This window comes from Microcebus murinus, chromosome 5 (assembly GCF_040939455.1).
Source record: "Microcebus murinus isolate Inina chromosome 5, M.murinus_Inina_mat1.0, whole genome shotgun sequence".
Taxonomy (NCBI): Eukaryota; Metazoa; Chordata; class Mammalia; order Primates; family Cheirogaleidae; genus Microcebus; species Microcebus murinus.
In genome coordinates, this window is record NC_134108.1 from 27179559 (window position 1) to 27206936 (window position 27378).

Sequence of the window (27378 nt, forward strand, 5' to 3'; positions counted from 1 at the left end):
AATTGAATAAAGCTTCAAATGGATCATACTTGTTAAAGTAATGTGTCCCTGAGCAAAGCCCAATATTTAAAGGAATCCCAGCAAAATCCAGCAGCCAACAATATAAAATTTATAATATCTGATATCCAAATACAACTAAGCATTAAAAAAAAAAAAGAAGATAATATTACCATAACCAAAAGATAAATCAGGCCGGGCGCAGTGGCTCATGCCTGTAATGCTAGCTCTTTGGGAGGCCGAGGTGGGAGGATTGCTCAAGGTCAGGAGTTCAAAATCAGCCTGAGCGAGACCAGGTCTCTACTAAGAATAGAAAGAAATTAATTGACCAACTAAAAATATATATACAAAAAAAAAAAATTAGCCAGGCATGGTGGCACAGGCCTGTAGTCCCAGCTATTCAGGAAGCTGAGGCAGTAGGATTGCTTTAGCCCAGGAGTTTGAGGTTGCTGTGAGCTAGGCTGATGCCACGGCACTCACTCTAGCCTGGGCAACAAAGTGAGACTCTGTCTCAAAAAAAAAAACAAAAGATAAATCAATCAACAGAAACAGACTGTAGGAGAGAAATAGGACATATAAAAAGATATCAAAGAGAGAAATAGGACTTATTAAAAAAAGACCAAATCAAACTTATAGAGATTAAAAATATATAATATTTAAAATTATAAATAGACTGGATGGACCAAATTGTACATTGCATAAAAACTTATCAGTGAACTTGAAGAAATAATAATATGAATTATCCAAATCAATAGCAGAGAACCAGTGGTGGGATGGAGTAGTCTGTCCTGGCTTATGAAATATTGGAGTATTTTATAAACTGGTTATTAAACCATTGGTAACTTAAAATTGGCCATCATGGCCGGGCGCTGTGGCTCACGCCTGTAATCCTAGCTCTTGGGAGGCCGAGGCGGGCGGATTGCTCAAGGTCAGGAGTTCAAAACCAGCCTGAGCAAGAGCGAGACCCTGTCTCTACTATAAATAGAAAGAAATTAATTGGCCAACTGATATATATATAAAAAATTAGCCGGGCATGGTGGCGCATGCCTGTAGTCCCAGCTACTCGGGAGGCTGAGGCAGAAGGATCACTCAAGCCCAGGAGTTTGAGGTTGCTGTGAGCTAGGCTGACGCCACGGCACTCACTCTAGCCTGGACAACAAAGCGAGACTCTGTCTCCAAAAAAAAAAAAAAAAAAAATTGGCCATCATATGAATACATACAGCATGGAAATTGGTAAACACTAAATATGAGAGCTTTTTATTTATACTGCCATACTTTCACTGGAGAGCTTATTTACCAACATACCACTATAAAAGGCCTAGGGGGAGGGAGTGGGGTTTGAGAGAAGGAGGAACAGAACATTAAGACCTGTAGGATAATATTGGGCATTTTATCTCTTAAAAATATTTGAAGTCTGAGAAAGAGTGGGAGACAGAGAACATTGAAGAAATAATAATCAAACATTTTGTATATTTTATGGAAACAATAAACCCACAGATCCAAGAAGCTTAACAAATCATAAACAGAAGAAATGTAAACAAAATCATACCAAGGTACATCATACTAAAATTGATGAAAACCAAGGATAAACTGAAAATCCTAAAAGCAGCCAAAGAAAATAAAGACATTTTATACAGAACAATAATAACAGACTTCTAACCAGAAACTATAATCTAGCTAAAAGCCAACGGAACAACATTTTAAAATATTGAAAGAAAAGAGATTGCCAACTGAAAATTCTTTACTCAGGAAGCATATTTTGTAGAAATGAAGGTGTAGTAAAAAGATTTTGAGGTGAACAAAAGCTGAAAGAATTTGTCAGTAGACTCCCAGTATAAGGTTAAACAAAAAAGAGAAAATGATACAAAAAGGAAATTTGGATTTACAAAAAGCACACAGAAAATAGCAAATGTGATATAGAAGGAGTTTTTTCTTATTAAAAAATCTCTTTAAAAGATAACTTTTAAAGCAAAAAAGATAACAGTTGTTTTTTGTGGGCTTTATAATACAGGTTGAGTGTCCTTAATCCGAAAGCTGAAATGCTTCAAAATCTAAAACTTTTTGAGCACCAAAATGCTCAAAGGAAATGCTCATGTTGCGAGCAAAAAGATACAGATTAAAATTAGAAAAGGGAAAAAGAGCATGGGGTGCAGCCCAGAAGAAACCAGATACAAGCTTCCAGCTGTACCCTCCTGGTTAGAGTTGCATGGGACTCAAGTCTACCAGCAATGGTGTGTGACAACATGTGCAAAGTGTTGCCAATCTCGGGAAGCTCAACCAAACCATTGGTGTTCATGGTTTTAGGGGTTGGGGATGTTTACCAAACAGTTTATGAAGACATAATACCAATTCTGTGTAAACTCTTCCACACTGTCTACAATAAGGGGATACTTCTTCACTCCTTTTTGTTGGTAATCATTACATTGATACCAAAACCAGACAAAGAAATTAAAGGAAAATTACAAACCAGATCTCTTTTGAACACAGATATAAACATCTTCAACAAAGTGTTAGGAAATCAATATTATAAAAAGGATAATATACCATGACCAGGTGGAGTTTATCTCAGGAACGCATTGTCAGTTTTTCTAAAACCATTTGATATAATTTATCATGTTAAAAGGTTGAATTAAAAAAAAAAAACCTGATCATCTCAATCAATGCAAAAAACATTCATCACCCATTCCTGATAACTCTTAAACCAAGAATAGAGGAGAACGTCCTCAAACTGATAAAGGGCATCCAAAAAATCTACAGCTAACATCATACTTAGTGGGATAAGCTGAATACTTTTACCCTAAGCTTGAACATGTGTCACTGTATGTATTCAAAATTGTATTGGAAGACCTTGTCCAATAAAATAATGTAGTATTTTTAAAGGCATAAATGGTAAAGGAAGAAGTAAAACTGTCTTTATTTACAGATTACATTATTGTCTAAGTTAATATCCTAAGAAACCTACAGAAAGCACTGCTAGAGTTACAGATGCTTCTCAATTTATGATGGGCGTTACCTCCTGATAACCTCATCACAGTTTGAAAGTATCATAAGTCAAAAACACATTTAATATACCTAGTCTATCAAACACTTCAGATTAGTCTACTTTAAGTGTGCTTAGACACTTCCAGTAGCCTATAGGTGGGCAAAATTATCTCACACAAAGCCTATTTTATAATAAAGGGTTGAATATCATGTAATTTATTGAATACTAAAAGTGAAAAACAAAATGGTTTAATGGGTACTTGAAGTGCAGTTTCTACTGAATGTGTATTTCATAGCATTGTGAAGTCAAAAAATCATAAGTCTAACTATTATAAGGGACTATCTGTATTAGTGAGTTCAGAATATATGGTCAATGTATAAAAAACAATTGTAGGGCTGGGCGCGGTGGCTCACGCCTGTAATCCTAGCACTTTGGGAGGCCGAGGCGGGCGGATTACTCAAGGTCAGGAGTTCGAAACCAGCCTGAGCGAGACCCCGTCTCTACTAAAAATAGAAAGAAATTAATTGACCAACTAAAAAAATATATACAAAAAATTAGCCGGGCATGGTGGCACATGCCTGTAGTCCCAGCTACTTGGGAGGCTGAGGCAGTAGGATCGCTGAGCCCAGGAGATTGAGGTTGCTGTGAGCCAGGCTGACGCCACGGCACTCACTCTAGCCTGGGCAACAAAGTGAGACTGTCTCAAAAAAAAAAACCAAAAAAAAATTGTATTTTTGTAGTAGGGATAAATAATGTGAAATTAAAATTTAAAAGTTATTTATAATAGCAACAAAATGTAGCATTCAAGGGTAAATTTATCAAAAATTTGTAAGATCTGTACACTGAAAACCCCAAGTTGCTGAAAATAAAGACCTAAATAAATATTCATGTTCATGGATTGGAAGAATCAATATTCTCAAATGTCCATTCTCTGACAATTGATCTATTGATTCAATTAAATCCTACTCAAATGCCTGTAGGTTTTTTAAAATGGAAAGTAATTATAAAATTTCTCTGGAAATGTAAATAATGGAACTAAAATAGCCAAAACAATTTTGAAAAAGAACATTGAAGCAATTACACTATCTGATTAAAAAATCATTGTAAAACTATAGTAATCAAGATAATCTAGTATGGTCATAAAGATAAGCATATAATAAATCAGTAGAGTAGAATAGAGTCCAGAAAGAGACTCATGTGTATGGTCAGTTGATTCTTGACAGAGTTACCAAGATAATTCACTAAGGGAAAGGATAATCTTTTCAACAAATCGTCCTGGAACAATCAGATATTCATATACAATATAATAAACTTGGTACTCTATCATGTTTGGAAATTAAGTGGATCAAAGACCTATATATAAGCAGTAAAACTATATAACTTGTGGAAGAAATAAAAGATAAAAACCTTTGTAACCTTGGGTTACGTAAAGATTTCTCAGAATACAAAAGCATAAACCATTAAAAGAAAAAAGGGATAAATTGGGCTTTGAAAATTCAAAATATTACTAAGAAAATGAAAAGATAAACTATAGGTTGGGAGAAAATATTTTCAAAGCACTGATAAAATGTTATATTTATAGAACTATTAAGAACTCTTATACTCAAGTGATAGGAAAACAACCAACCTAATAAAAATGGGCTAAAGATTTGAACACTTAACCAAAGAAGAGATATTGGATGGCAAATAAGCACATGTAAAGATTCTCAATGCCATAGTAATTAGAGAAATGCAACAATACTGAGATACCATTATACCCCTATTACAACAACTGAAAAACAAAAATTGGCAATATTAAGTGCTGACAAGCAGGTCAAGTAACTGGAACTCTTACACATTACTGATAGAAATGCAAAACGGTACAGCTACTTTGGGAAGCTATTTGGTAGTTATTTAAGAAATTAAATAGTTTTTTAGTATATAGCACAGAAATTCCACTTGTGGGTGTTTACCCAAGAGAGATGAAAACACATAACAGCACAAAACTGGAAATAATTCGAATGTCAGTTAATTGGTGTATGGAGAAACAGAATGTAACTTATGTCTATGCAATGGAATACTGTACAGCAAAAAAGGAATAAACTATAAATGCAACAACATGGATGAATCCCCAAAACTTTATGCTGAGTGAAGGAAACAAGAAATGAAAGGCTATCTATGGTATGATTCCATTTATATGAAATTCTAGACAAGGCAAAGGTATAGTGATAGAAAGCAAATCAATGGTTTAGAGGGGCCAGGGCACAGAAGGGAAGGGGTTGACTTTGTAAAAAGACATGTGGGATGATGGAAATGTTTCATCATGATTATAGTGGTGGTCACATGGCTCTATATATTTGACAAAATTCATTTAACTATACACTTAATACTGGTGAATTGTATGTTAAGTTATGTCTCAATAAAGCAAATTTAAAAGCAGACAAACTAAAGCAAAAAACCCTAAATGATGTAAAGAAGTGAAAGATGGGCAAAGATAATAAAACAGGAATATGAGCAAATATATTTGGGACACTTCAAAATCCAATCATAATCTATTAATAATCCATGAAACAATTAAATTCAACAAAGCAGACATTTTTTACTGTAGTACAACAAACCTGAAATTAATAACAAAAGTTTAGAATTTATACACTGCTTTGAAGTTTATACCATAAAGTTGTTAGAGGGGAAAAAGGAAATCAAAACTATATAAACAAAACTATTTAAAAAGTAATGAAAATATCAATATAATGCTATGAAATGTAGGGATGCTACCAAAGATACTCTGGAAACTATATAATATTTAAGAAACAAACAAAAAGACCAATTAATAACAAATACATAGTCATATAAAATTGCTGTTAGTACAAAAGCTAACAATATTGAAACAGAGTAGTAAACGAACAACTGAGCCTCATCTGATTAGTTTGCTCAGAGTTTCATTTTTAAAATCTTTCCTTTCAGACCATAAATCTTTCTTCTATTTCCAATTCTTGGTTATCTCTTTTTCTAATTGTTTCCTTCAAGATTGTCCTCACTATTTGTGTATACTGGTACTACATTTCTGGTACTGAAAAAGTAGAAAAGTTTACATATGCCCCATTTTAACATAATGGAAATTCAAAGTTTTTGAGGCATGACTGTATTCATTGAAAGAAAACAAAAAGAAGTTTCTGAAAAGCTTAGCAATGTTTTTCTTTGTGTGAGGTAACCAGGGTTGAGTTTTCAGTCTTATTTTTCTTTTTTGGCCTTTTCTGCTTTTTTAAAAATTTTTTTTTTTTTTACTATTTTAAATTAAGCACATATTGCTTCTAAAACAAAATGTCTAAAAATAAACTTTATTTATTTATTTATTTATTTTGAGACAGAGTCTCACTTTGTTGCCCAGGCTAGAGTGAGTGCCGTGGCATCAGCCTAGCTCACAGCAACCTCAAACTCCTGGGTTCAAGCGATCCTCCTGCCTCAGCCTCCCAAGTAGCTGGGACTACAGGCATGTGCCACCATGCCAAACTAATTTTTTTTCTCTATATATATATTAGTTGGCCAATTAATTTCTCTCTATTTATAGTAGAGACGGGGTCTCACTCTTGCTTAGGCTGGTTTCGAACTCCTGACCTCGAGCAACCCGCCCACCTCGGCCTCCCAGAGTGCTGGGATTACAGGCGTGAGCCACCGCGCCCGGCCAATAAACTTTATTTTTTAAAAGAGAGAGGTTATTTTTATTAGTTTTGATTAGTAAAGTTTTTTTTCTTTTTTTTTTTTGAGAGTATGACATCAGAATTTACCTTTGAAGAATAGATAGAATTTGGAAATATATTTTAGGTGAGCAAGAGTCTTGGAGATGGTAAAATATTGGCCATATTTGAGAATGCTAGTTCTTTTAGCATTTTTCCATTACCTTTTCATATATATTGGATATTTTCTAACTACTTTTAAACATGAGTTTCAGAAATTGAACCTCAATATTCATTGGTAAGCTTATTCATTTCTGGAAGAGTTCTTCATTTTGATTTTGTCTTAATCTTTTAGCACTTTGGTTTTTATCTATTCTGTTTTTCAGCAGATCTGTTAAGCTTTTATTTCTATCACTCAAAATTTTGTTTCTAACATTTGCAGTTGTTTCTTTTTCATCCAATATACTTTTGGATGTCTTTATTAATATTAATTATACTTATTTTAAATTCTTATTTTGTTTGTGATATTTATTTTCCTCTTATGTCTATTAATTTTGCTGGATTTGGTGACTTTTCTTCATTATGCTACTTTCCTTTAGTGTTTGTTAATTTTTAGTTGTCTTAGTCATCCTTATATTTAAGAATCTCTCTTCTCCTTCCCGTTGTTTTTTTTTAAAAAAAACACAGTCTGCTTCAGCTGTTTGTGGGAGTTGTACTTACCTGAAGCTGCCTGCCCTTTCTCTGTGCTCAGCTGCTTAATCCCATGGGGGAAAGTCAACACAAGTGGAGGTGGGAGAGGTGATCAGAGCTGTTCATTCCAGCTCCTCTATTTGTCATCCTCAGGCTTATGTTCTTGTTATATTAATCAACTCTGATTCTTATGGCTCCTCCAGAACTACCCTTATCTCTGGAGAAGCCTTTTTTTATGAGCTGTGGTATTTTCTGGTAGTTTCCTAATGGCTCTGATCCTGCCTAGTGTTAATCCTTGGAGGATGTCTCAAAATATTTATTTTACTACTAATAACATTCTTTTTTGATTTCCACACTATTATTGATTTTTTTCTATTGTAAATATCTCACATTTTAAATAATTTTGATTGGGAAAGAGGTACAGGTATGTGATTTAACTTGATTGTGATATTGAGCAGCATTTTAGTAATATATTGGCCTAATTGTGGGTAATCTTAGAGCTGTGGAATTTTGGTTTTAAAATATAATTATGAAGCAAGATTAATGACCCATGTATGTTTTCTATTGGGGAACCTGAAGTGTCTTACATACAGTAGCTTTTTTTATCATTTTCTTAAATATCTCTTTATTAGATTAGAATGTGGATCATTCTGCCAAAGAGGAAACTAGCAATTAATATTTGAACAACTAATTCACTTCTGAAAAGTCCTTAAGTACTTTTTCCTATGTTAATTAACATTTAATCTGAAGTTACTTTCAGAGATTACTAATCTAAATCTGGGAGCATTAACTAAGAGAATACTAATCAGATGCTCTAGAATAGTATCACTGTCCAGGTAAAAAACTAAATAATCATCCCAGTATTCCACATTTTTGAACATTAATTATTGTGTTTATCTTTATATAACTAAACTATGCTTGACTAAAACTTTGTTATTGTGTCTTCTTAGCTTGACACCATTAAAAGCAATCTTCAGAATATTAAAGAAACAACAAATGATGATATAAGTGCAACTAATACTAATAATTCAGAGAAGAGCATGCGAGTCACTAAAAGTAAACCGAAGAATATACAATCAGCAACTGAAAATCCAAATGATGATGTTAGTGTAGAGGAAGACAAACAAGGAAAGCCAAATAAAAAGGTCATAAAGACAGTGCTCCAAGTGACTGCAGAAATGGAACCAGAAACTTCTGAGAAGGTGGAATCTACACATCAGAAAGCTCGTACAAAGTCACAGGCAGGTGTTGATCATCAGAAAATTGAGAAGGCAAGTGAGGGGAGAGAAAATAATAATTTAGAAGAGGAAGAAGAACTAATGCAAGCATATCAGCTCCAAGTAGCTGAAGAAATGGCAAAGGAGATTAAGAAGAAAATAAGAAAGAAACTGAAAGAACAGTTGACTTACTTTCCCTCAGATACTTCATTGCATGATGACAAATTGAGCAGTGAAAAAAGAAAAAAGAAAAAAAAGAAAGTTCCAATTCTGTCTAAAGCCGAAACAAGGTACTTTACATTGATAAATGTCCTCTTTAAAAAAACACTTTATTATTTTCAGCTTTTGAGTGTTATCTGTAGTTTAACAGAAAATTCTTAGTCTTTCATTTGGAGACATTGCTACCAAGATAATAACAGCTAACCTTTATATAGCTCCTTACTATGTACTAGGTGTTTTATAGGAATTAACTCATTTATTTCTTTTAACAGTCCTATGAGGAAAAGTATAATATCATCCTATTTTGCTGATGAGGAAACTAAAGTCACAGAACTAGTAAGAGGCAGAGCCAGAAGTTTGGCAGTCTAGCTCCAGTGTCTCTACCCTTAACTACTCACTTATATCTGCTTTTAAAATAATAGAAACCTAATTACTTCTCCTTTTTTGAGTTATAAATGCCTGTTTGGATGTATAAATAGAGCCTTTTTTTCTTATTATGCCAATAGCATTTGCTCATTGTAGAATACTTATTCAAAGATAATCACTTTTAGCAATTTGGTATTCTAGTCTTTTTCTATGTGTGATGCTAATACACATATGCTTGCATAAAGGGTATAAGTTTCTCTGAGCACATTCATATTTTTATGTTCTCTCCTTAGAGAAAACACTAATATAAAAATGCCTTTTAAGTGCTATACTTAACTTTTTCCTCCTGCAATTCTCCTTTATAGAAACAATTTGAAGTGAGAACATTCTAGATGTGACTATTCCTTGGCATTCAGGAGTAGTTTTCCCTAATTAGCCCTCAGCTAAAAATAATTCCCCTATTATTAAAAGCTAGATGACCAGTAATAGTAGATAGGAGGCAAATCAGGTTGCTACAGGGACATGTTAGTATATGTATTAGTTATGTGTGGCTAATTTAAACATTACCCCAGAACTTAGCAGCTTAGAATAACAGACATTTATTGTCTCACAGTTTCTGTGGGTCAGGAATCTGGGGTGCCTCTGACTGTCACAGGGTCTTTCACAGGCCACAGTCAGGATGTTAGCTAGGGCTGAAATCATCTCAAGCCTTGACTGGGGAAAGATCTACCAAGTGACATAATTGTTAGAAGGTCTTGGAAGATTGGCTTCTAAGATCACTCATGTGACTGTTGGCAGGTCTCAGTTCCTGACTAACTTTTGGCCAGAGACATCAGTTCCCTTGCTACATGGACTTCTCCTTGTGGTCTACTCATGACATAACCATTTGCTTCTCCAGAGCAAGGTCTCTGAAAGAGTGAGAGCAAGACAGAACTCAGTCTTTTTGGAACTTAATCTTAGAGTGGCATCCATTACTTTACTATAATCTGTCTGTTAGAAGTAGTTCAGTAGGTCTAGCCCACACTTAAAGGGCAGGAGATATCGAGAGTTGGATGTGAGTAGGGACCATCTTAAAAGCTGCTTACCCCACATTATATGTAAAGCTTCCTTCTTCTCAGCCGCCACATCTGTGATGGACTGGTAAGCATACATACTGTAAAATAGGGCTAGTTCATGAATTTTAGATAAAACCATACCTCACATGACAGTGGCATGAAAGGGTAGCTATACTTAAATAATATTTGGTGATGAGATAAAATGGTAGAATGCTTTCTGGAATGACTAATTTGAAATATTTCTCTCATCTTTTTATTTCTTAATGCTTTTTTAAAAAATGACTAAAGATACTAGAATTTTTTATTACTTAAATGCAGATTTTGTACTTGATAACTTACAAACTTTAATAGGCTGGTTTCTCTCTAAACTGAGTGTGGTTCTGGGCTGCTATCCCTTACCATTTATTAGTTCATGTGATGTACATATTAAGTGTAATAATAGCCTTCTGAAAATGTAGTGACACCAGCCACTGGAAAACACAAGGAATTAATTTTTACCTAGAAATCGAAAGTTCTGTATCTGAAGCCTCTTGAAAACAGAACAAACATAGAACACTTTTTTGCCTTTAAACAAAATAATTTAGAAATTTGTTCATTAATCATTTATTTGACAGCAGGGTAAGGAAGCTTTGATCAGTGCTATGTAAAGACAGATCCATTGCTCATAAAATACAATTTCATTTTTCCCTGGGGTTTAGAGCTCAGATTAAGTTGGTTCATGGGATATGTAACTCCACACCAAGTACAAAATTATACCTACAATAACGTAGTTTGACAGCTAACCATTTTAGTGTAAAAGAAAGTATGTGCATCTCCAGCAGAGAATAATATCAATTTTAGGATTTTCTTTGCCTCTACTGTTCATTTGTTGTACTGTGAATAATTATAATAATAATATTTGTATGACTTGTACCTGGGTTATATTTGCAGTACATTGACTGTCTCTAATGACACAGTTGAAAGTGAACAAAAGAAAGAATCTCCAGTTGGAACAGTTACTTCAGATCCTCATCAAGATGTTGAAATAAGCTCAGTGGAACAAAATGTAGATGACAACATGCAAGATAACACAATGTCTAAACCAAAAAAAACAAAAAAGAAGACTAAAGCAGGTTTGTTATCCAAATTAAGTGAAAAATCACGTTCCTTGGAAGAAATAACTTGATTCTAGGAATTTTCATCCTTAAAACTAAAACTGGAGGATATAATTGAAAATGATTCAATATAGAATATTGTACTTGTTTTTGGATTCATCTAGCTTAAACCATTTATTTATTTATAGCTGTGGGTCTCTGTGATGAGTTTGTATTATGTGAGTCATCTTTAATTCTTAGTTCAATCCTAGAATTATATTGACTTTGTAGTTGCTGTTGTAGCATAGAAAATTTATTCTTTAAACCATTGATGTCTTTCTCCACTTGTGGAGACTGACCTGTTCCTCTCTGAAATGTAAATAAAATAAAATAAATAAGATAAACCATTGAGTTTACAGCCTCTAAATGGTTAAGACTCAGTTGCTAAAAGCTATAAATGGTCAGTAGACAATTAACATTTTAGATATTAAGGCAGCATCTGTCTGTCAAACATGGTATCCTCCCAATCAGCCTAATTCAGTTTCCCCTTCTTTCTTTTTCCCCTGTTGCTTTCTATCATCCTCTTTTCTCATCTCTTTCCTCTTATATTTCTTTACTTGTTCTTACCTTTTTCCTCGTTATATCCTTTTATTTCTTTTCAGTTTTCATTTAATTGGCCAAAAATTAGAAAACAGGCAATTTTAGAATTTATGGTACTTATTCATTGGAGAATGTAATTTATGGTGTTTTGTGGTTCCTATAATTAAATTTTTAAAAACTTCTGTTGAAGCATGATATACATATAGAAAAGTATACATATCACAAGTGTACTGCTTAGTGAATTTTCACAAACTGAAACTGAACTTACCTATAAAATCATCATCCAAATCAAGAAACAGAACATCATTAGCACCCAGAAACCACTTCAAGTCCCATTCCAGTTAGTTGCCCTGTAGGAGTAACCACTATTCTGACATCTTACAGAGTTTATTTTTACTTATTTTTATACTTTAATATGAGTAACGTTATAAATGCTGTGCTCATTGTGTCTGGCAGTTTTTATTCAACATTATTTTTGTAAGATTTATACTATCATTGCATGCAGTTGAGCTTATTCATTTTCACTTCTGTTTTTATACTATTTAGATATATATTGTGTAAATATACCACAATTAATTTGACTATTTTATTGATGGACACATGAGTTGTTTCTAGTTTTATGCTATAATGTAAAAGCTTCAGTGAACATTCCAATCGTGTCTTTGGTAAGTGTATGCATACATTTTTATTGGATATTTTCTTAGGAGTAGAGTTGCTGTGTCATAGATTATGTGAATTTTTTGCTTTAATAGCTACTTCTAGTTTTTCAGACTTGGTTTACCAATTGACATTAGCAGTGCTTGACAGTTCCAGTTGCTCCACATCCTCACCAACACATAATACTGTCTTTAAAAAATTTAGTCATTGTTAGGATTCCCATGATAACTAGTGAAGTTGAACATCTTCATGTTTATTGACAGCTTGGGTTTTGTCAAAATTTGCTCAAGTCTTCTGTGTATTTTTTAAAAAACAGAATTGTCTTTTTCTAATTGATTTCTGGTGATATTTTATATACCTAAATATGAGTATATTATGATATACATATACACATGTATATTGCAAGTATCTTCCCACTCTGAGTGTTGTTTCTGTCTTATTGGTATGTTTTGAAAACAGAAGTTTTTATATAGTCCAGTTTATCCTTTTTTTTTCCTTTGATGGTACTTTCTTTGATTTAATAAATCTTTCTCAAGTTTTGAAGGTATTTTTCTAAAAGTTTACTGTTTTGCTTTTCAGATTTAGATATGCAGTTCATCTGGAATTCATTTTTATTTATGGTGGGATGCAGTTATCAGGATACTTTTTTCCTATGTGAATATATAATTGACCTAGTACTGTTTAATGAAGAGTATCTTTTTCCCTCTGTTTTATGATATCACTTTTATCAAAAAATAACATGACTATATTAAAAGTCAATCAGATTTTATAGTTTTTATTCTGTTACATTAGACAGTTTGCACCAATACCACTATTTCTAATTACTATAGCTTTCTAACAGGTCTTGCTAGTTAATGGTGTATTCCAGCTTTTTTCTTCTTCAACATTGCATAGGCTTCTCTTTCCTTTTTGCATTTCCATGTGAATTTATTTCATAAAAACAAATTCTCAATCACCTTCCTCCTACCCACCCCTTCGCTGCCTGCCAAACTGATTGTGATCTGGACTGGGTGAATTTGAAGATATTCACAGTAAAACAACTCTCTAAATAGATTTGATGTCTTTATAAAATATTGACTCTTGCAGTCTATGAATTTGGTATGCACCTACATTTATTTTATATCTTATTTAATTTATCTTGGTAATATTGTAAATTACAGCAGCATCTCTCCTTAGATTTATTCCTAGATTATTTGATGTTTCTTAATGGTATTGTAAATGGCATTGCTTTTAAAATTTTTGTTTTTTATTCATTTGTTGCTAATATATGTATGTAGATATGCATTTGATTTAAAATTTTTTAACATTATATTCAGTGATCTTCCTAAATTTACTTATTACTTCTAAGAGTTTATTCTTAGATATTTTTCTTTTTTTTTTTTTTTGAGACAGAGTCTCACTTTGTTGTCCAGGCTAGAGTGAGTGCCGTGGCGTCAGCCTAGCTCACAGCAACCTCAAACTCCTGGGCTTGAGTGATCCTCAGCCTCCCGAGTAGCTGGGACTACAGGCATGCGCCACCATGCCCGGCTAATTTTTTATATATATATCAGTTGGCCAATTAATTTCTTTCTATTTATAGTAGAGACGGGGTCTCGCTCTTGCTCAGGCTGGTTTTGAACTCCTGACCTTGAGCAATCCGCCCGCCTCGGCCTCCCAAGAGCTAGGATTACAGGCGTGAGCCACAGTGCCCGGCCGATATTTTTCTTTTTTAAAAAATGTTAATAGATTAGGGGATAGAAGTCGAATACTGTTAGCATGTATTAATATACATATGGTGGTGGAGTCTGGTCTTTTGATGTACTCATCAGCTGAGTAGTGTATGTTGTATTCCACAAGTAATTTTTTACCCCTCCTGAGCCCTTCTACCCTCCCCCATTGTGAGTCTCTAATGTCCATTATACATACCACTTTTTGTGCCCTTGTATAGCCATGATTTAGCTGCCACTTACAAGTGAGAACATGGGGCATTTATTTTTCTGTTCCTGAGTTACTTCACTTAGGATAATGGCCACCAGTTCCATCCAGGTTGCTACAAAAGATGTTATTTCATTCTTACCTCTGAGTAGTACTCCATGGTGTATACATACTATATTTTGTTTATCCACTCATCAGTTAATGGGCACTGAGGTTGATTCCATACCTTTGTGTTATGAATTGTGCTGCAGTAAACATGAGTGTAGTTATCTTTTTGACATAATAATGATTTCTTTTCCTCTTGGTGGATATCCAGTAGTAGGTTTGGAGGATCAAATGGTAGATCTGCTTTTAGTTTTTGAGAAATCTCCACAGAGGTTGTAATAATTTACATTTCCACCAACAGTATATAACTGTTCTCTTTTTACCATGTCCAAGCCAACATCTATTGGTTTTGACTTTGTAATCATGGCCATTCTAATTGGAGTAAGGTAGTATTTCATTGTGATTTTAATTTGCATTTCTCTGTTGATTAATGATCTTGAGTATTTTTTCATGTTTGTTGGCTGTTTATATATCTTCTTTTGATAAATGCCTGTTTATGTTTTTGCCCAGTTTGTAATAGAGTTGATTGTTTTTTCTTTCTCAGTTGTTTGAGTTTCTTGTAGATTCTGAACATTAGGCCTTTGTCAGACACCTGGTTTGCAAATATTTTCTCCCATTCTATGGTATATCTATTTACTCTTTTGATTATTTCTTTTGATGTGCAGAAGCTTTTGCGTTTAGTTAAGTCCCACTTGTTTTTATTTTTATTATGCTTGCTTTTGGGGCCTTAGTTATAAATTCTTTGCCTAGTTCTATGTCCCGAAGAGTTTTTCCTAGGCTTTCTTGTAGGATTTTTATGGTGTCACGTCTTACATTTAAGACTTTAATACATCTTGAGTTAATTTTTGTGTATGATGAGGAATAGGAATCCAGTTTTATTCTTCTGAATGTGGCTCTCCAATTTTCCCAGCACCATTTATTGAATAGGGCATCCTTTCTCCAGTGCATGTTTTTGTCTGCTTTGTCAAAGATCAATTTGTTATAGATGTATGATTTTATTTCTGGGTTGTCTATTCTGTTCCATTGATCTGTATGTCTTTTATGCCAGTACCATGCTGTTTGGGTTACTATAGACTTGTAGTATAATTCAAAGTCAGGTAATGTGATGCCTCCAGTCTCAATCTTCTTGCTTAGGATTGCTTTGGCTGTTCATGCTCTTTTTTGGTTCCATATGAATTTTAGAATTGTTTTTTTCTAATTCTGTGAAAAATGACATTGATATTTTGGTAGAAATTGCATTTAATCTATAGATTGCTCTGGTCAGTATAATCATTTTAACAACATTGATTCTTCCAATCCATGAGCATGGGATGTTTCTTCATTTGTTTGGGTCATCTGCTATTTCTTTCATTAGTGATTTGTAGTTTTCCTTGTAGAAATCATTCACCTCCTTGGTTAAATTTAGTCTAGGTAATTGATTGATTCGTTGATTGATTGCAGCTATTGGCTTCTCCTCTCTAGCTATGAAAGTCCTAGATTACATCTTCCAATAGGAGAATGTTTCGTCTACGTTGAATAATCTGTTGTTTAGTGTAGCTACCTTCATCAGTTATCCTAGTGAGGTCTTCTGGGATAACTTGCTGCAGCTTCTATTAATACATCAGCTTGCTGCTTCACCTTGCACTTTATATTAGAGAGATAGTTTCTTTCCTTAAACCTCACAAGCCAGCCTCTGATAGCTTCCAACTTTTCTTCTGAAAGTTTCTCACCTCTCAGCCTTCATAGAATTGAAGAGAGTTAGGGCCTTGCTCTGGATTAGGCTTTGGCTTAAGGGAATGTAGTGGCTGGTTTGATACTCTATTCAGACCACTAAAGCTTTCTCCATATCAACTATAAGACTGTTTCACTTTTTTGTCATTCATGGGTTCACTGGAGTCCCACTTTTAATTTTCTTCAAGAACTTTTCATACACAACTTGGCTTACTGTTTGGTGCAAGAGGTCTAGCTTTTGGTCTATCTCTGCTTTCAACATTTTGTTTTCTTATGTGGGCATGGTTCTGTGAGAATTACCAAAAGGTGAGGCAGAGACATGAAGTGAGCACATGCTGCTGGAAAAATGGCACCAATAGACTTACTTGATGCAGGGTTGCCTCAAACCTTCAATTTATAAAAAACACAATTATCTGTGTGAAACACAATAAAATTAAGTGTACCTTTAACCCTTGTCAGATTAAAGAAGTTAATTTCTATTCCTAGTTCGCTAAGAGTTGTATTTTTCTATTATAAATTGAATTTTGTTAGTTGCTTTTTCTGCATCTATCAACATGACCATATAAATTTCACCCTTTTTTCTATAAATATGGTTATAAATAATTGTTATTTGAATATTAAGCCATATTTTATGTTCCTGTGAAAGGTGGAGGGACCTACTTGGTTATGATATATTATTATTTATTTGTTTAATTTATCACTTTATTTAGTTTGCTTATACTTTGTTTATGATTTTTGTATCTGTGGTCATGAGAGAGATTAGTTTGTACTTTTTCTTTCTTGAAATGCCCAGAGTGTTGATATCAAGGTGTTAGTGTTCTCAATAGAGTTGGGAAATGTGTCATCTTTTTCAGTTCTCTAGAAGTACTTATATTAATGTTAGTATTACTATAGATTGGTGTTATTTTTTCCTTAAATATTTGGAAGAATTTACAGACGAAGGCTTCAAGGCTGAGATTTTCTTTGCAAGAAGGCTTTTAAATCTTTAGTATCAGTCTTATCACATTTTCTTTCTTCAGCTTTAATAGACTATATTCTTTGACAAATATATTTATTTAATCCAGAGTTTTCAATTTTAAATTTCTACAGCATCTGAAAATCTTTTCCATTTTTTCAGTCATGATATTAGTAATTTGTTTCTCTCAAGTTCATGATGAGTCTGAGGATTTTAAATTCATAAATCTTTTCAAAGAACTAGTTTTTATCTTTCATTTTCTCTATTGTACATTTGTGTAATGTTTTAGTGATTTTTTTTCTCCTATTGATAGTATTTCCTTCTTTCTATTTTCTTTGGGTTTGATTTGCCACTTATCTCTAGCTTTACAAATTTTATAAGAAATATTTCAGTCATCTTTTGTATGCATTTAAGACTTTAAATTTACACCTAAACACTTCTTCAGCTGCGTGCCCCAAATTTTTGATGTTCCATATCTTCATTATCATTCAATCCAAGATGTTTTCTAATTTCCATTTTAATTTCTTTGGTCATGCATTAGTTAGAAGTATGTTACTTAGTTTCAGGAAGTAGGCAATTTTCTAGTTATCTTTTTGTTATCAGTTTCTGTTTTCCATTGTTGAGAATATATTATGAATGATTTAAATCTTTTGAGTTTACTGAGGCTTTCTTCATGACCATTTTATGGTCAGATTTGGTAAATATTCTATGTTCACTTGAAAAGAATGTGAATTCTGTTGAGTGCAGTGTCCTATGTATGTCAATTAAATCAAGTTTAATTGTGTTTAGTTCATCTTACTAATTTTTGTTGGTCTACTTATTCTATCAGCTGTTGAGGGATACTAAAATTTCCACTGTAATTTTGGATTTGTTTATTTTTCTTTTAATTTCTGGCAATTTTTACTCTTATATTTTGAACCTGTGTTATTGAAGCCTATTTAGGAGTGTTATATCTCCTGTCAGATTGACACTGCTATCATTATGCATTTTCCTTTTTTATCTCTACTAATTCATTTTCCCCTAAAGTCTACCTGTGGTTTGAGTTTGCATAGTACATTTTCTTCTTTCTCTTGCTTACAGTTGTTCTGTGTTTTTATGTTATGTGTATGATCTCACTGTTTTCTGACTGCTCCACCTATTTTTTGTTCCTTTCCTTTCCTTATTTTGAATTATTCAAGTATTTGAAAAATTTTCTATTAACTTCTTAATTATACATTTTTACTATTTTTAGTCATTACCCTGAAGAGCATTAAGTTTATTCTTACATAAACAAATTAATTCTCTAATAAAATTTATTCCCCCAACACTGCTAGAACATTAGAATAGTTAAAATCCATTTGTCCTTCTCCTGTCTTGTGGGTTCTAATTGTCATGCATTTTAGTTCTACAGATATTTTAAACTTCACAGATACTACTGTTACCATTTTATATAATTGATATTAATTTGTATTCACCCCCAAATTTACCCTTTCCTTAATGAATTTCCAACTTTCTGTTTCTCATATTTTTCACTAGCCTTTGAATTAATGAAGACCTGGTTATTCCTTCACATTTTGTTGTCTTAAAATGCCTTTACTTTCTCTTCATTTTTGAAGGTATTTACTAGTATATGTTTTTAGGTTGCTAGCTCTTTTCTTTTGGTATTTTAAAGAAATCATACAGTTGTCTTCTGGCTTTTGTCATTTCTGTCCCCAGTATCAGTCTTATTTCTGTCTCTTTGAAGGGAATGTGTCTTTTTTTCCTGACTAGTTTTAGTGTTTCATCATGATATGCTTACATATGATTTTGTTAGAATTTATTCTCCTTAAAGTTCACTGTCTGATATTGTTTATCAGTTGTAGAAAATCTTGGCTTCTTCAACATTCTCTCCTCTTTTCTCTAGATTATAATTTCATATATACTAGTTCTTTTGGATGCATCTGCATGTTTCTTATATTCTCTTATGTTCTTCCTGTGCTTTTTATTTCCCACTATGCATTATTAGGATATTTATATTATATATATTATACATAATTATTTATATATAATTTATATGTAAACCTTTAATATAAATAATGTTATTTATTATATTATTATATATAAATATATGTAATTATATATTTATATTATTCAGTTAGGATATTTATATACCTTTCTTCTGGTTCACTAATCATGTCTTCCTTTGTGTCTTTATGCCGTTAGACACATCTATTGAATTTATAATTTCAGACGTTGTATTTTTACAGTTCCAGAATGTTTTTTGTGGATTCTAATTCTTTGTAAAAGAACTCCATTTTAAAAAGCTATTTTGCCCATCTTTCTCTTGATTTTCCTGAGCATATTAATCATAGTTATTTTAATGTCCTTATATGTTAACTTCAATCTAGTTCATCTCTGAGTTTATTTCTGTTGTCTGGTTTTTCTTCTGATTGGTCATATGGTCTTGCTGCTTTTATGTCTAGTAACTTTTTATTATATGCTGGATGTTGTATATACATTTTTAGAGGCCCCAGATGATTTTATCTTCCACTAGAGAAAGTTTTCCCCTTTCTTCTCTGAGGTGGATAGGGGAGGCAGCTGATCTCAACAATCAGCAATTAAGCTGTGTCAGGACAGGATTGTAGTTTTGGTAAGACTCTATCTCTGATTCACTCTTTTCCAAAAATGTGGCCTTCCTAGTGTTTCAAATTAAGAGCCTGGCAGATATTTATCTCTTTAGCCCTAAAAAACTGTGGGAGATTGAGTTGTGCCCTTCAGTGCTTTCCAGCATAGCCATTTAGGCTTCTGCCTCATTCGGTTTTAAAATTTGCAAATGTCTTCAGGGAGAAACTGAACAAGTGTTTGAGACCCTTCAGATCGCCAATTTTGTCACTCCACCCCGTGAATCCCAAAATCTCTGCTGGTTTCTCTGTTCCTCAGTACCAGCCTTCTGCCAGAGGTCACGCCTGAATTCACAACCTCCACCTGTACCCAGAATTGGTAAATGATCCCAAGTGAAAAGTGGCTTTAAATCCTCACTTTAAATCGACCAAACCCTCTGCAGGGGTCCTCAAACTTTTAAAACAGGGGGCCAGTTCACTGTCCCTCAGACTGTTGGAGGGCCGTTGGAGAGTGGGGCACACATTCCACACAAGCGCACTGTGGGCCCAGGACGAGTGGGCTGCTAAGCAGGACAGGCAGTGGCAGCAAAAACACCCAGCGGGGCGGATAAATATCCTCAGCACCAGCGGCTGCAGTTTGAGGACCCCTGCTCTAGGGCTTCATCTTTGCCTGTTTTGTTTCAGGACCCTCCCCCTGTCGGGATATGGTCTGCTAACACCACAAGACTGAGAGAGTTCACTACCTCTGTAGCCTCTCCATAGCCTCAGAATTCAGTTTTGTGAGAAAAATTGACCATGTGAAACTCCTCAAATCTCTAGTTTTATTATTTTAATGCTATGGAACCACTAAAAGTTTTGTTGCTTTCTTTTTCCTAGCAGTGACTGTTTTGCTGGGCCAAACTCTGATCCTCAGCCCACACCCTGAATCAGCAAATATAATAGCTACCAATCCTCCAGTTTACCTCTTACTGATTTTCCTCTCTGGAATATCAGTCTCTAGTATACATTATTTCTTTATTTTTCTGATGCCTTTAAAATAAGGTTTTTTGTAATTTATTTGGCTTTTTCTCATTGTTGTTCCCCAAAAGGTTGACCTACATCCTACTGTATCCTACTCAAAGGCAGAAATTCCAATTATAAATGGGTTGAATGATATATATTCCACTTAGATACCTAGATAAAATTGCTTTTTAGTTTTTGACTCTCATTTTTTTTCTTCTTGTGTTCTTGGTCCTTATTAGAAAAAAAAAAGATTCCTCACCCTATTTTTAATGCATTAGTAAATGTGCTATTTACTCTCAGAGTGGTCTGCTGCTGTCGAGCTTTTTCTTTCTTTTTGCTTGAAGTTCTTTTGTTAACAAAGTGAAATAATTATAGATCATAAAGATTAGGTTATATGTAAATCCAACTATGGGAACAGTTAATTATAATGTTGTTTCTTCCGGGCATGTAGTTCCAGATGATAACGAAGATGTTGATGGTGATGGTGTTCATGAAATAACAAGCCGGGACAGTCCAGTTTATCCCAAATGTTTGCTTGATGATGACCTTGTCTTGGGAGTCTACATTCACCGTACTGATCGTCTTAAGTCAGATTTTATGATTTCTCACCCAATGGTAAAAATTCATGTGGTTGATGAGAATACTGGTCAATATGTCAAGAAAGATGATAGGTAATTTTTTTTTATTGCACAGCTAACCCTTAAAATTGAAACTTTTACAGTAGAAGTCTGCTTTTCTTCCATTGGTAGTTGAAAGTCAGTGGGACTAGAGCTATGGATTTGTATTAGAGAATAATAGTTATAGATGGTCATCAGCCATTGGCACTGGTCAATATGTTAGTAGGAGAAATGGAGAATATCTGTTAATTTAGTAATTCATTTTAAGTGGAGGGGAGTAATTCATTTTAAGTGGCAGAGATCTTCTACCATGCTTAGTGACTAATTTATGGCATAAAACTTGCATTATAAATATCTTACATTACATTGTAAGTGCTTAGTTGTCTAACTTTATATTTTTCTTTTGAAATTATTACCTGGCCCTCAAGTGAGGTAAATGAATCTTGAATTTTTTTTCCTAAGATCACTTATATCAGCTAATTCATGCTTGAAGACCCAAATGAAATGCGCAATAAATAAATGATTATACTAAAATTCAAAAAATTATTTGTTTGGAAAGATGACATTAAAGGGAAAGAGGAAGAATGTCCAAAAAAAGGGCATTCACTTCATTGAGTTGTCTTAGGGCATACAGAGAAAATATGACAACTCTAAAGGTTTACAATTTTATGCTTATTTCATTATTTAAATAAATTTACTGTACTATTTTGTTACAAACATTTAAAATTCTGAAAGAGTTATTTTATGTCAGCTATGTATGGTGAAGGTGATGTCATACCTCTCACTTTATATTTCTATAATAAAAAATTCTGTGAAACCAACTGATAGTATGTCAATATATGATGATAGCAAGGCACAACCTTTAAGTTTTATAAAATTTATGATTTTTAGGTGGCAATCAAAATAATTTTCCTTTTATATTATTATGGCTATTAATTATTTCTGGTTGCCTCACTTTGTATATTGTATATTTTTTCTCATCTCAAAATTACAAAGAATTATGTTAATGGAAGTATCTTTTTGAACAGTGAACGGCCTGTTTCATCCTACTATGAAAAAGAAAGTGTGGATTATATTCTTCCTATTATGACCCAGCCCTATGATTTTAAGCAGTTAAAATCAAGACTTCCAGAATGGGAAGAACAAATTATATTTAATGAAAATTTTTCCTATTTGCTTCGAGATTTTGATGAGAGTCCTAAAGTCATCTTGTTCTTTGAGGTATGAACTGAATAGAACAATTTAAACGGAATTTTAGTTGATATTTAATAGCACAAATGTAAGCCATTATTTTGATAGTTCAATGAAGCAACAAAAGAGTGTGAAAATTTAATCCCTAGGATTTAGTATTTTTAATATGCCGTAGAGGTACAAATGAGATGCTCTTTTTTAAACAGTGATAGCATATTTGCTGAGCATTTACTATTGCAAGTAGTTAGCCATTTGACCTACTCTATATCATTTAATCCTTACAACCACCCATGACTATTAATTGTAGTAAAGTGATGAATGTAACCTATATGAATGCGGTCCTCCATTTTTAACCTATTTCATGAAGAATAAACTTGATTAACTATGTGATTCCCTGTGTACTTACCTGGATAAATAAAGATAAACATACACACATCAGTGGACTATTACAATGTAATATATAACCAAAAATGATGTAGAACTTCTTAGATATGAAGAGTTAGTGGAGGGTCAGAACACTCAGGAAAACTTTTTGGAATATGTGGACTTTGAGCTGACTCGTTATTCTAGTTTTTTTACTGAAAAGGATATCGAGGATTGGAGTAAAGTGATTCCTCCAGAGTTACTAAAATTTTAAGTATAAGAAAATTGTATTTGGAGATAGTTTGAACCTAAGCTACCTACCACATTTCTGTATTTCATGTTCTGTCTCCATAAACAAAGGAGAGTAGAGAAAGCCTCTCTTCCAGTTTAAGCAGGATGGAGAATTTCAGCATAGGAATAACAAGGGACTTGGTATAAATAGAGCTAATGATTCATTTTGTAGATTTATTTGTTTCTATGAACCTTGACTTTCAGGTATTGTGTGTTTATGATGCAAACATTCCACCATTTACATCTATGATTATGTTGTATGTAATTTATACAAAGCTGTAATTTTTTTTAAAGGAATGTAATTTATATCTCAAGGAACTTTTTCTTTGTCATAGGAATTTGTCATTTATTATTTATTATAATGTTCTTTTATATTCATTTTAGTGTTAAGAGATTTAAGAATGATTGTTGGATTATAAATGCTTTTGGTTGCTTCTTCAGTTTTAACATAATGTATTATTGCCTATACAACTACTTTTTTATTTCAACTTTTTAAGAGTTTATTGAGGACAACTTGATAATATCTATCAGAAGTCTTTAAAATCATTATTCTACTTCTAGGTCTTTATCATTAAGGAAAAAAGAAAAGTCCCTGAAGATGTGTGTGCAAGGATATTTATTTTAGTGCTGTTTATAATAGCTAAAATTTTAGGGAGATAAAAGATCAGTAAGAGATTTGGTTAAATAAATTATAGTTTTTATTAAATTTATGATATTTATAATACAGAAAAATAGTAGGCAACCATTAGCATGGTGATATTCATGCATATGTATTGACGTGAAGAGATAGACACTACATATTATATGAAAATAGTTTGCAAAATAGCATGTATTACATTGGTAGTTTCATACATATGTTTAGGAATGCACAGGAAAAGGTTAAGATATACCTATAAATCAGATGTTAATAGTGATTATGGATCTGGATTATAAGGTGTTTTTACTTTGCTTATATATTTTTCTATATTGTCAGTGTTTTTTCACCAAGTATGTATTATATCTGTAGAAAGATTTAAGTATCTAAAGAAAAGGAATGAATGGAGTCTGTATTGTTTTCTAAGTAGTCTTAATTTCTATAATTATTATCTCAACTAAGTTTGTGGTTAAGCACCAGTAAGTTCAGAGTAATAGCCTCTGACAAGTACCTCAAATACAGACTATTTCTGTGGCAGGCTGGTTGCAAATCCATGAAATTTAACACCAAGACAAGATGGAGGAAGGAAAGAAATCATCTTGAGAACCTTAATTATAACATATATCCAAAGAGAAAACCTCCAGCTTGAGGAAAATGATCCAAAGCAAGAACCCAGAAATAGGGCCATGATTTTTTTTAAACAATCCTTTGAAGTTTGCTCTGATACATGAAAATTTATCAAAGTGTAAGAATTCTATGCCTGGTATATATGTGCCTAGAAGACTATATTTGAGGTACTTAATACTTTTCCTTGGAGTTGAAATAAGTCTTAATAGAAGATTTATTAATGAAAGATAAAGTTGTCAAGAAATGGACCCTCCCTAACTGGATGAGTTCATTTTAAGGTGAATGAAATGAGATAGAAATATTTTTACTTTCTATAAGGGAAACATTTTTAAGTACTATACAAATGTTTTTTTAATTTTATTAATATATTACTAGAAAAAATTTTAGACATCCTAGTTTTCTGTGAAGTAATTTCGTGAATTTATTTTTAGATTCTTGATTTCTTAAGCATGGAAGAAATTAAGAATAATTCTGAGGTTCAAAACCAAGAATGCGGCTTTCGGAAAATTGCCTGGGCATTTCTTAAGGTATGTTTTTTGTGCATTTTAAACACTTTAAAAATAATCTTCAAATCTAATTGGCCGCCTTTTCCCAAGTCTGTTTGGTCTCATATAAGGAGAAGTTAAGATCTAAGGTGAGATTGCAGTGGTGAAAAGTTATTATAACTCAAGTTCAGGTGATGTTCATTCAGATTCTTAAACATTTATTGATTGCCTAGTGTTTGCCAGTTATACTCTTGGACTCTGAGGATATAGCATTGAAAAATACACACATACCCTTGCCATTATTTATTCAATTCAACAGATATTTATTAAGCCTTTTCTGTGTGCCAGCTACTATTCTAGTTAGTGAACGAAGAAGACAAATTTCTTGACCTGATGGATTTCATATTCTAGCAACAAAGACATAAAATAATTGATTACGCTGTTTATCATTTAGTTACAATTTTTATAAATACTATGAAGCAGTATGGGGTAGATGATGAAAACAAGAGGGTCATATAGGGTCAGAGAAGGTTTTATGAGGAAGAGATTTAACCTGAACGTTATTAGCTAGGTGTTGGCACTGAGGAAGAGATAGTAGAGGGTTACAATACATGCTAAGACCCTAATGTTGGAAGGAGCAAGGTTTATTCAGAAAATCGAAAGACCACTGAGATTGGAGGACAGAAACTGAGGGTGAGAATGGTGCATGATGAGGTTGCTATGTTCTTGATTATGAAGGGTCTTCTAAGCCATTATAGCAACAGGAAGCCATTACAGATTTTAAAAAGCAATGGGAAGCCATCCTGGATTTTAACAAAAGGATAAAATAATCTGTTATATGTTTTAGAAAGATAGATTCCTTACTCTGTGGAGAATGGATTAGAGAAAGAGCAAATGCAGATGCTTCAAAATCAAGTTAGGAAATTCTTTCCATGATCTAGTTCCAACATGATAGTGTCTTTGACTAGGATGTTTCAGCAGAAATTAAAAACATGGATAGATTGATGTTAAAAATAAAATTTTAATTTATAATTATCTTTTATTTATGGTATCCTTTATTTTTGACTTCAAACATAAATTTGAATTATGAAAAGTCTTGAGTAGTCTATTTTGTACCATCTTATAAAAACTTTTTCATTTGTGCATCTTTACATTCAAATATTTATGAAGTAGCTATAAAACGTGAGGCAATTTGCTAAACACAGGACATTCATAGATAAATTAGACATTGTACCTGCACTCCAATTCAGTTTCTGTATAAACCTGTTACCTTCATGATTATGTGCTATAGAGTAGATGCTATGAAAACACAGTGGAGGCATTTAATCCATGTTGAGCATTAGAGATAGGCTTTAGAAAAGATGTGGTCAAATGGCTGAATAGTAGCTAGGTAGACTGAGGTGAGGAATGAATTTGAGAGAGGCTGGTCCACTCTCAATTAATTTGAGAATCACCTGGTCCACCGTACCATCTAAAATCATTATATAAACCTGTTATACCTTTTTCCATATTGCCTTCTATACTGATTTATAGCAAAACAAAACAAAACAAAAAGCCCCCAAATTTCACTTTTACATAGTAAACATTGTCATCTTGTGGTTTTATTAGAAACTGCATTCCTTTTATGCTAAGACTTCTGCAGACCTGCAGTATTTACTATAAGTTGCTCTTGGGAAACAATAACATATTTCATATATTACTTATAATATTTAAGTATTATATGGACTTTTATTTATTTAACCATCTTATGCCATTGGTAGAAATGGCAATCAAGAATTCTTCCTGGCCGGGCGCTGTGGCTCACGCCTGTAATCCTAGCTCTTGGGAGGCCGAGGCGGGCGGATTGCTCAAGGTCAGGAGTTCAAAACCAGCCTGAGCAAGAGCGAGACCCCGTCTCTACTATAAATAGAAAGAAATTAATTGGCCAACTGATATATATATAAAAAATTAGCTGGGCATGGTGGCGCATGCCTGTAGTCCCAGCTACTCGGGAGGCTGAGGCAGAAGGATCACTCAAGCCCAGGAGTTTGAGGTTGCTGTGAGCTAGGCTGACACCACGGCACTCACTCTAGCCTGGACAATAAAGTGAGACTCTGTCTCAAAAAAAAAAAAAAAAGAATTCTTCCTGATCCCATCCCCACCCTGATAAAGGGTAAAGTATTCTATCTGCTTCACTTTTGTAACACTTCTATGTCATTTTCATTAGACTGTAAGCTTCTTAGAGTCACCAATGTCTTATTTTTGGTAAATTTGTTGAACATTTTTAGTTCCTATTTTACTAGATCTCTTTGAATTTAATATATCACTCTTTTGAAACTTTCTATTTCATGATAGAAAGCTTCCCAGCATATAAATGCCACACAGAAAGTCATTGGTAAATATCTATTGAGAGAAT

At 33.2% G+C, this 27378-nt stretch overlaps 1 protein-coding gene across 4 annotated transcripts in view; it reads left to right on the forward strand.

Moving 5' to 3' along the window:
• The window catches only part of AHI1 (Abelson helper integration site 1), a 184520-nt gene that overhangs the window by 13668 nt on the left and 143474 nt on the right, over window positions 1-27378 (forward strand). For all 4 annotated transcript variants that reach the window (XM_012739468.3, XM_012739470.3, XM_012739469.3 and 1 more), the window contains exons 4-8: window positions 8274-8830; window positions 11111-11292; window positions 21227-21446; window positions 22421-22613; window positions 24930-25025. In XM_012739468.3, the coding sequence (XP_012594922.1) occupies window positions 8274-8830; window positions 11111-11292; window positions 21227-21446; window positions 22421-22613; window positions 24930-25025 (1248 nt within the window). The remainder of the gene's footprint in view (window positions 1-8273; window positions 8831-11110; window positions 11293-21226; window positions 21447-22420; window positions 22614-24929; window positions 25026-27378) is intronic.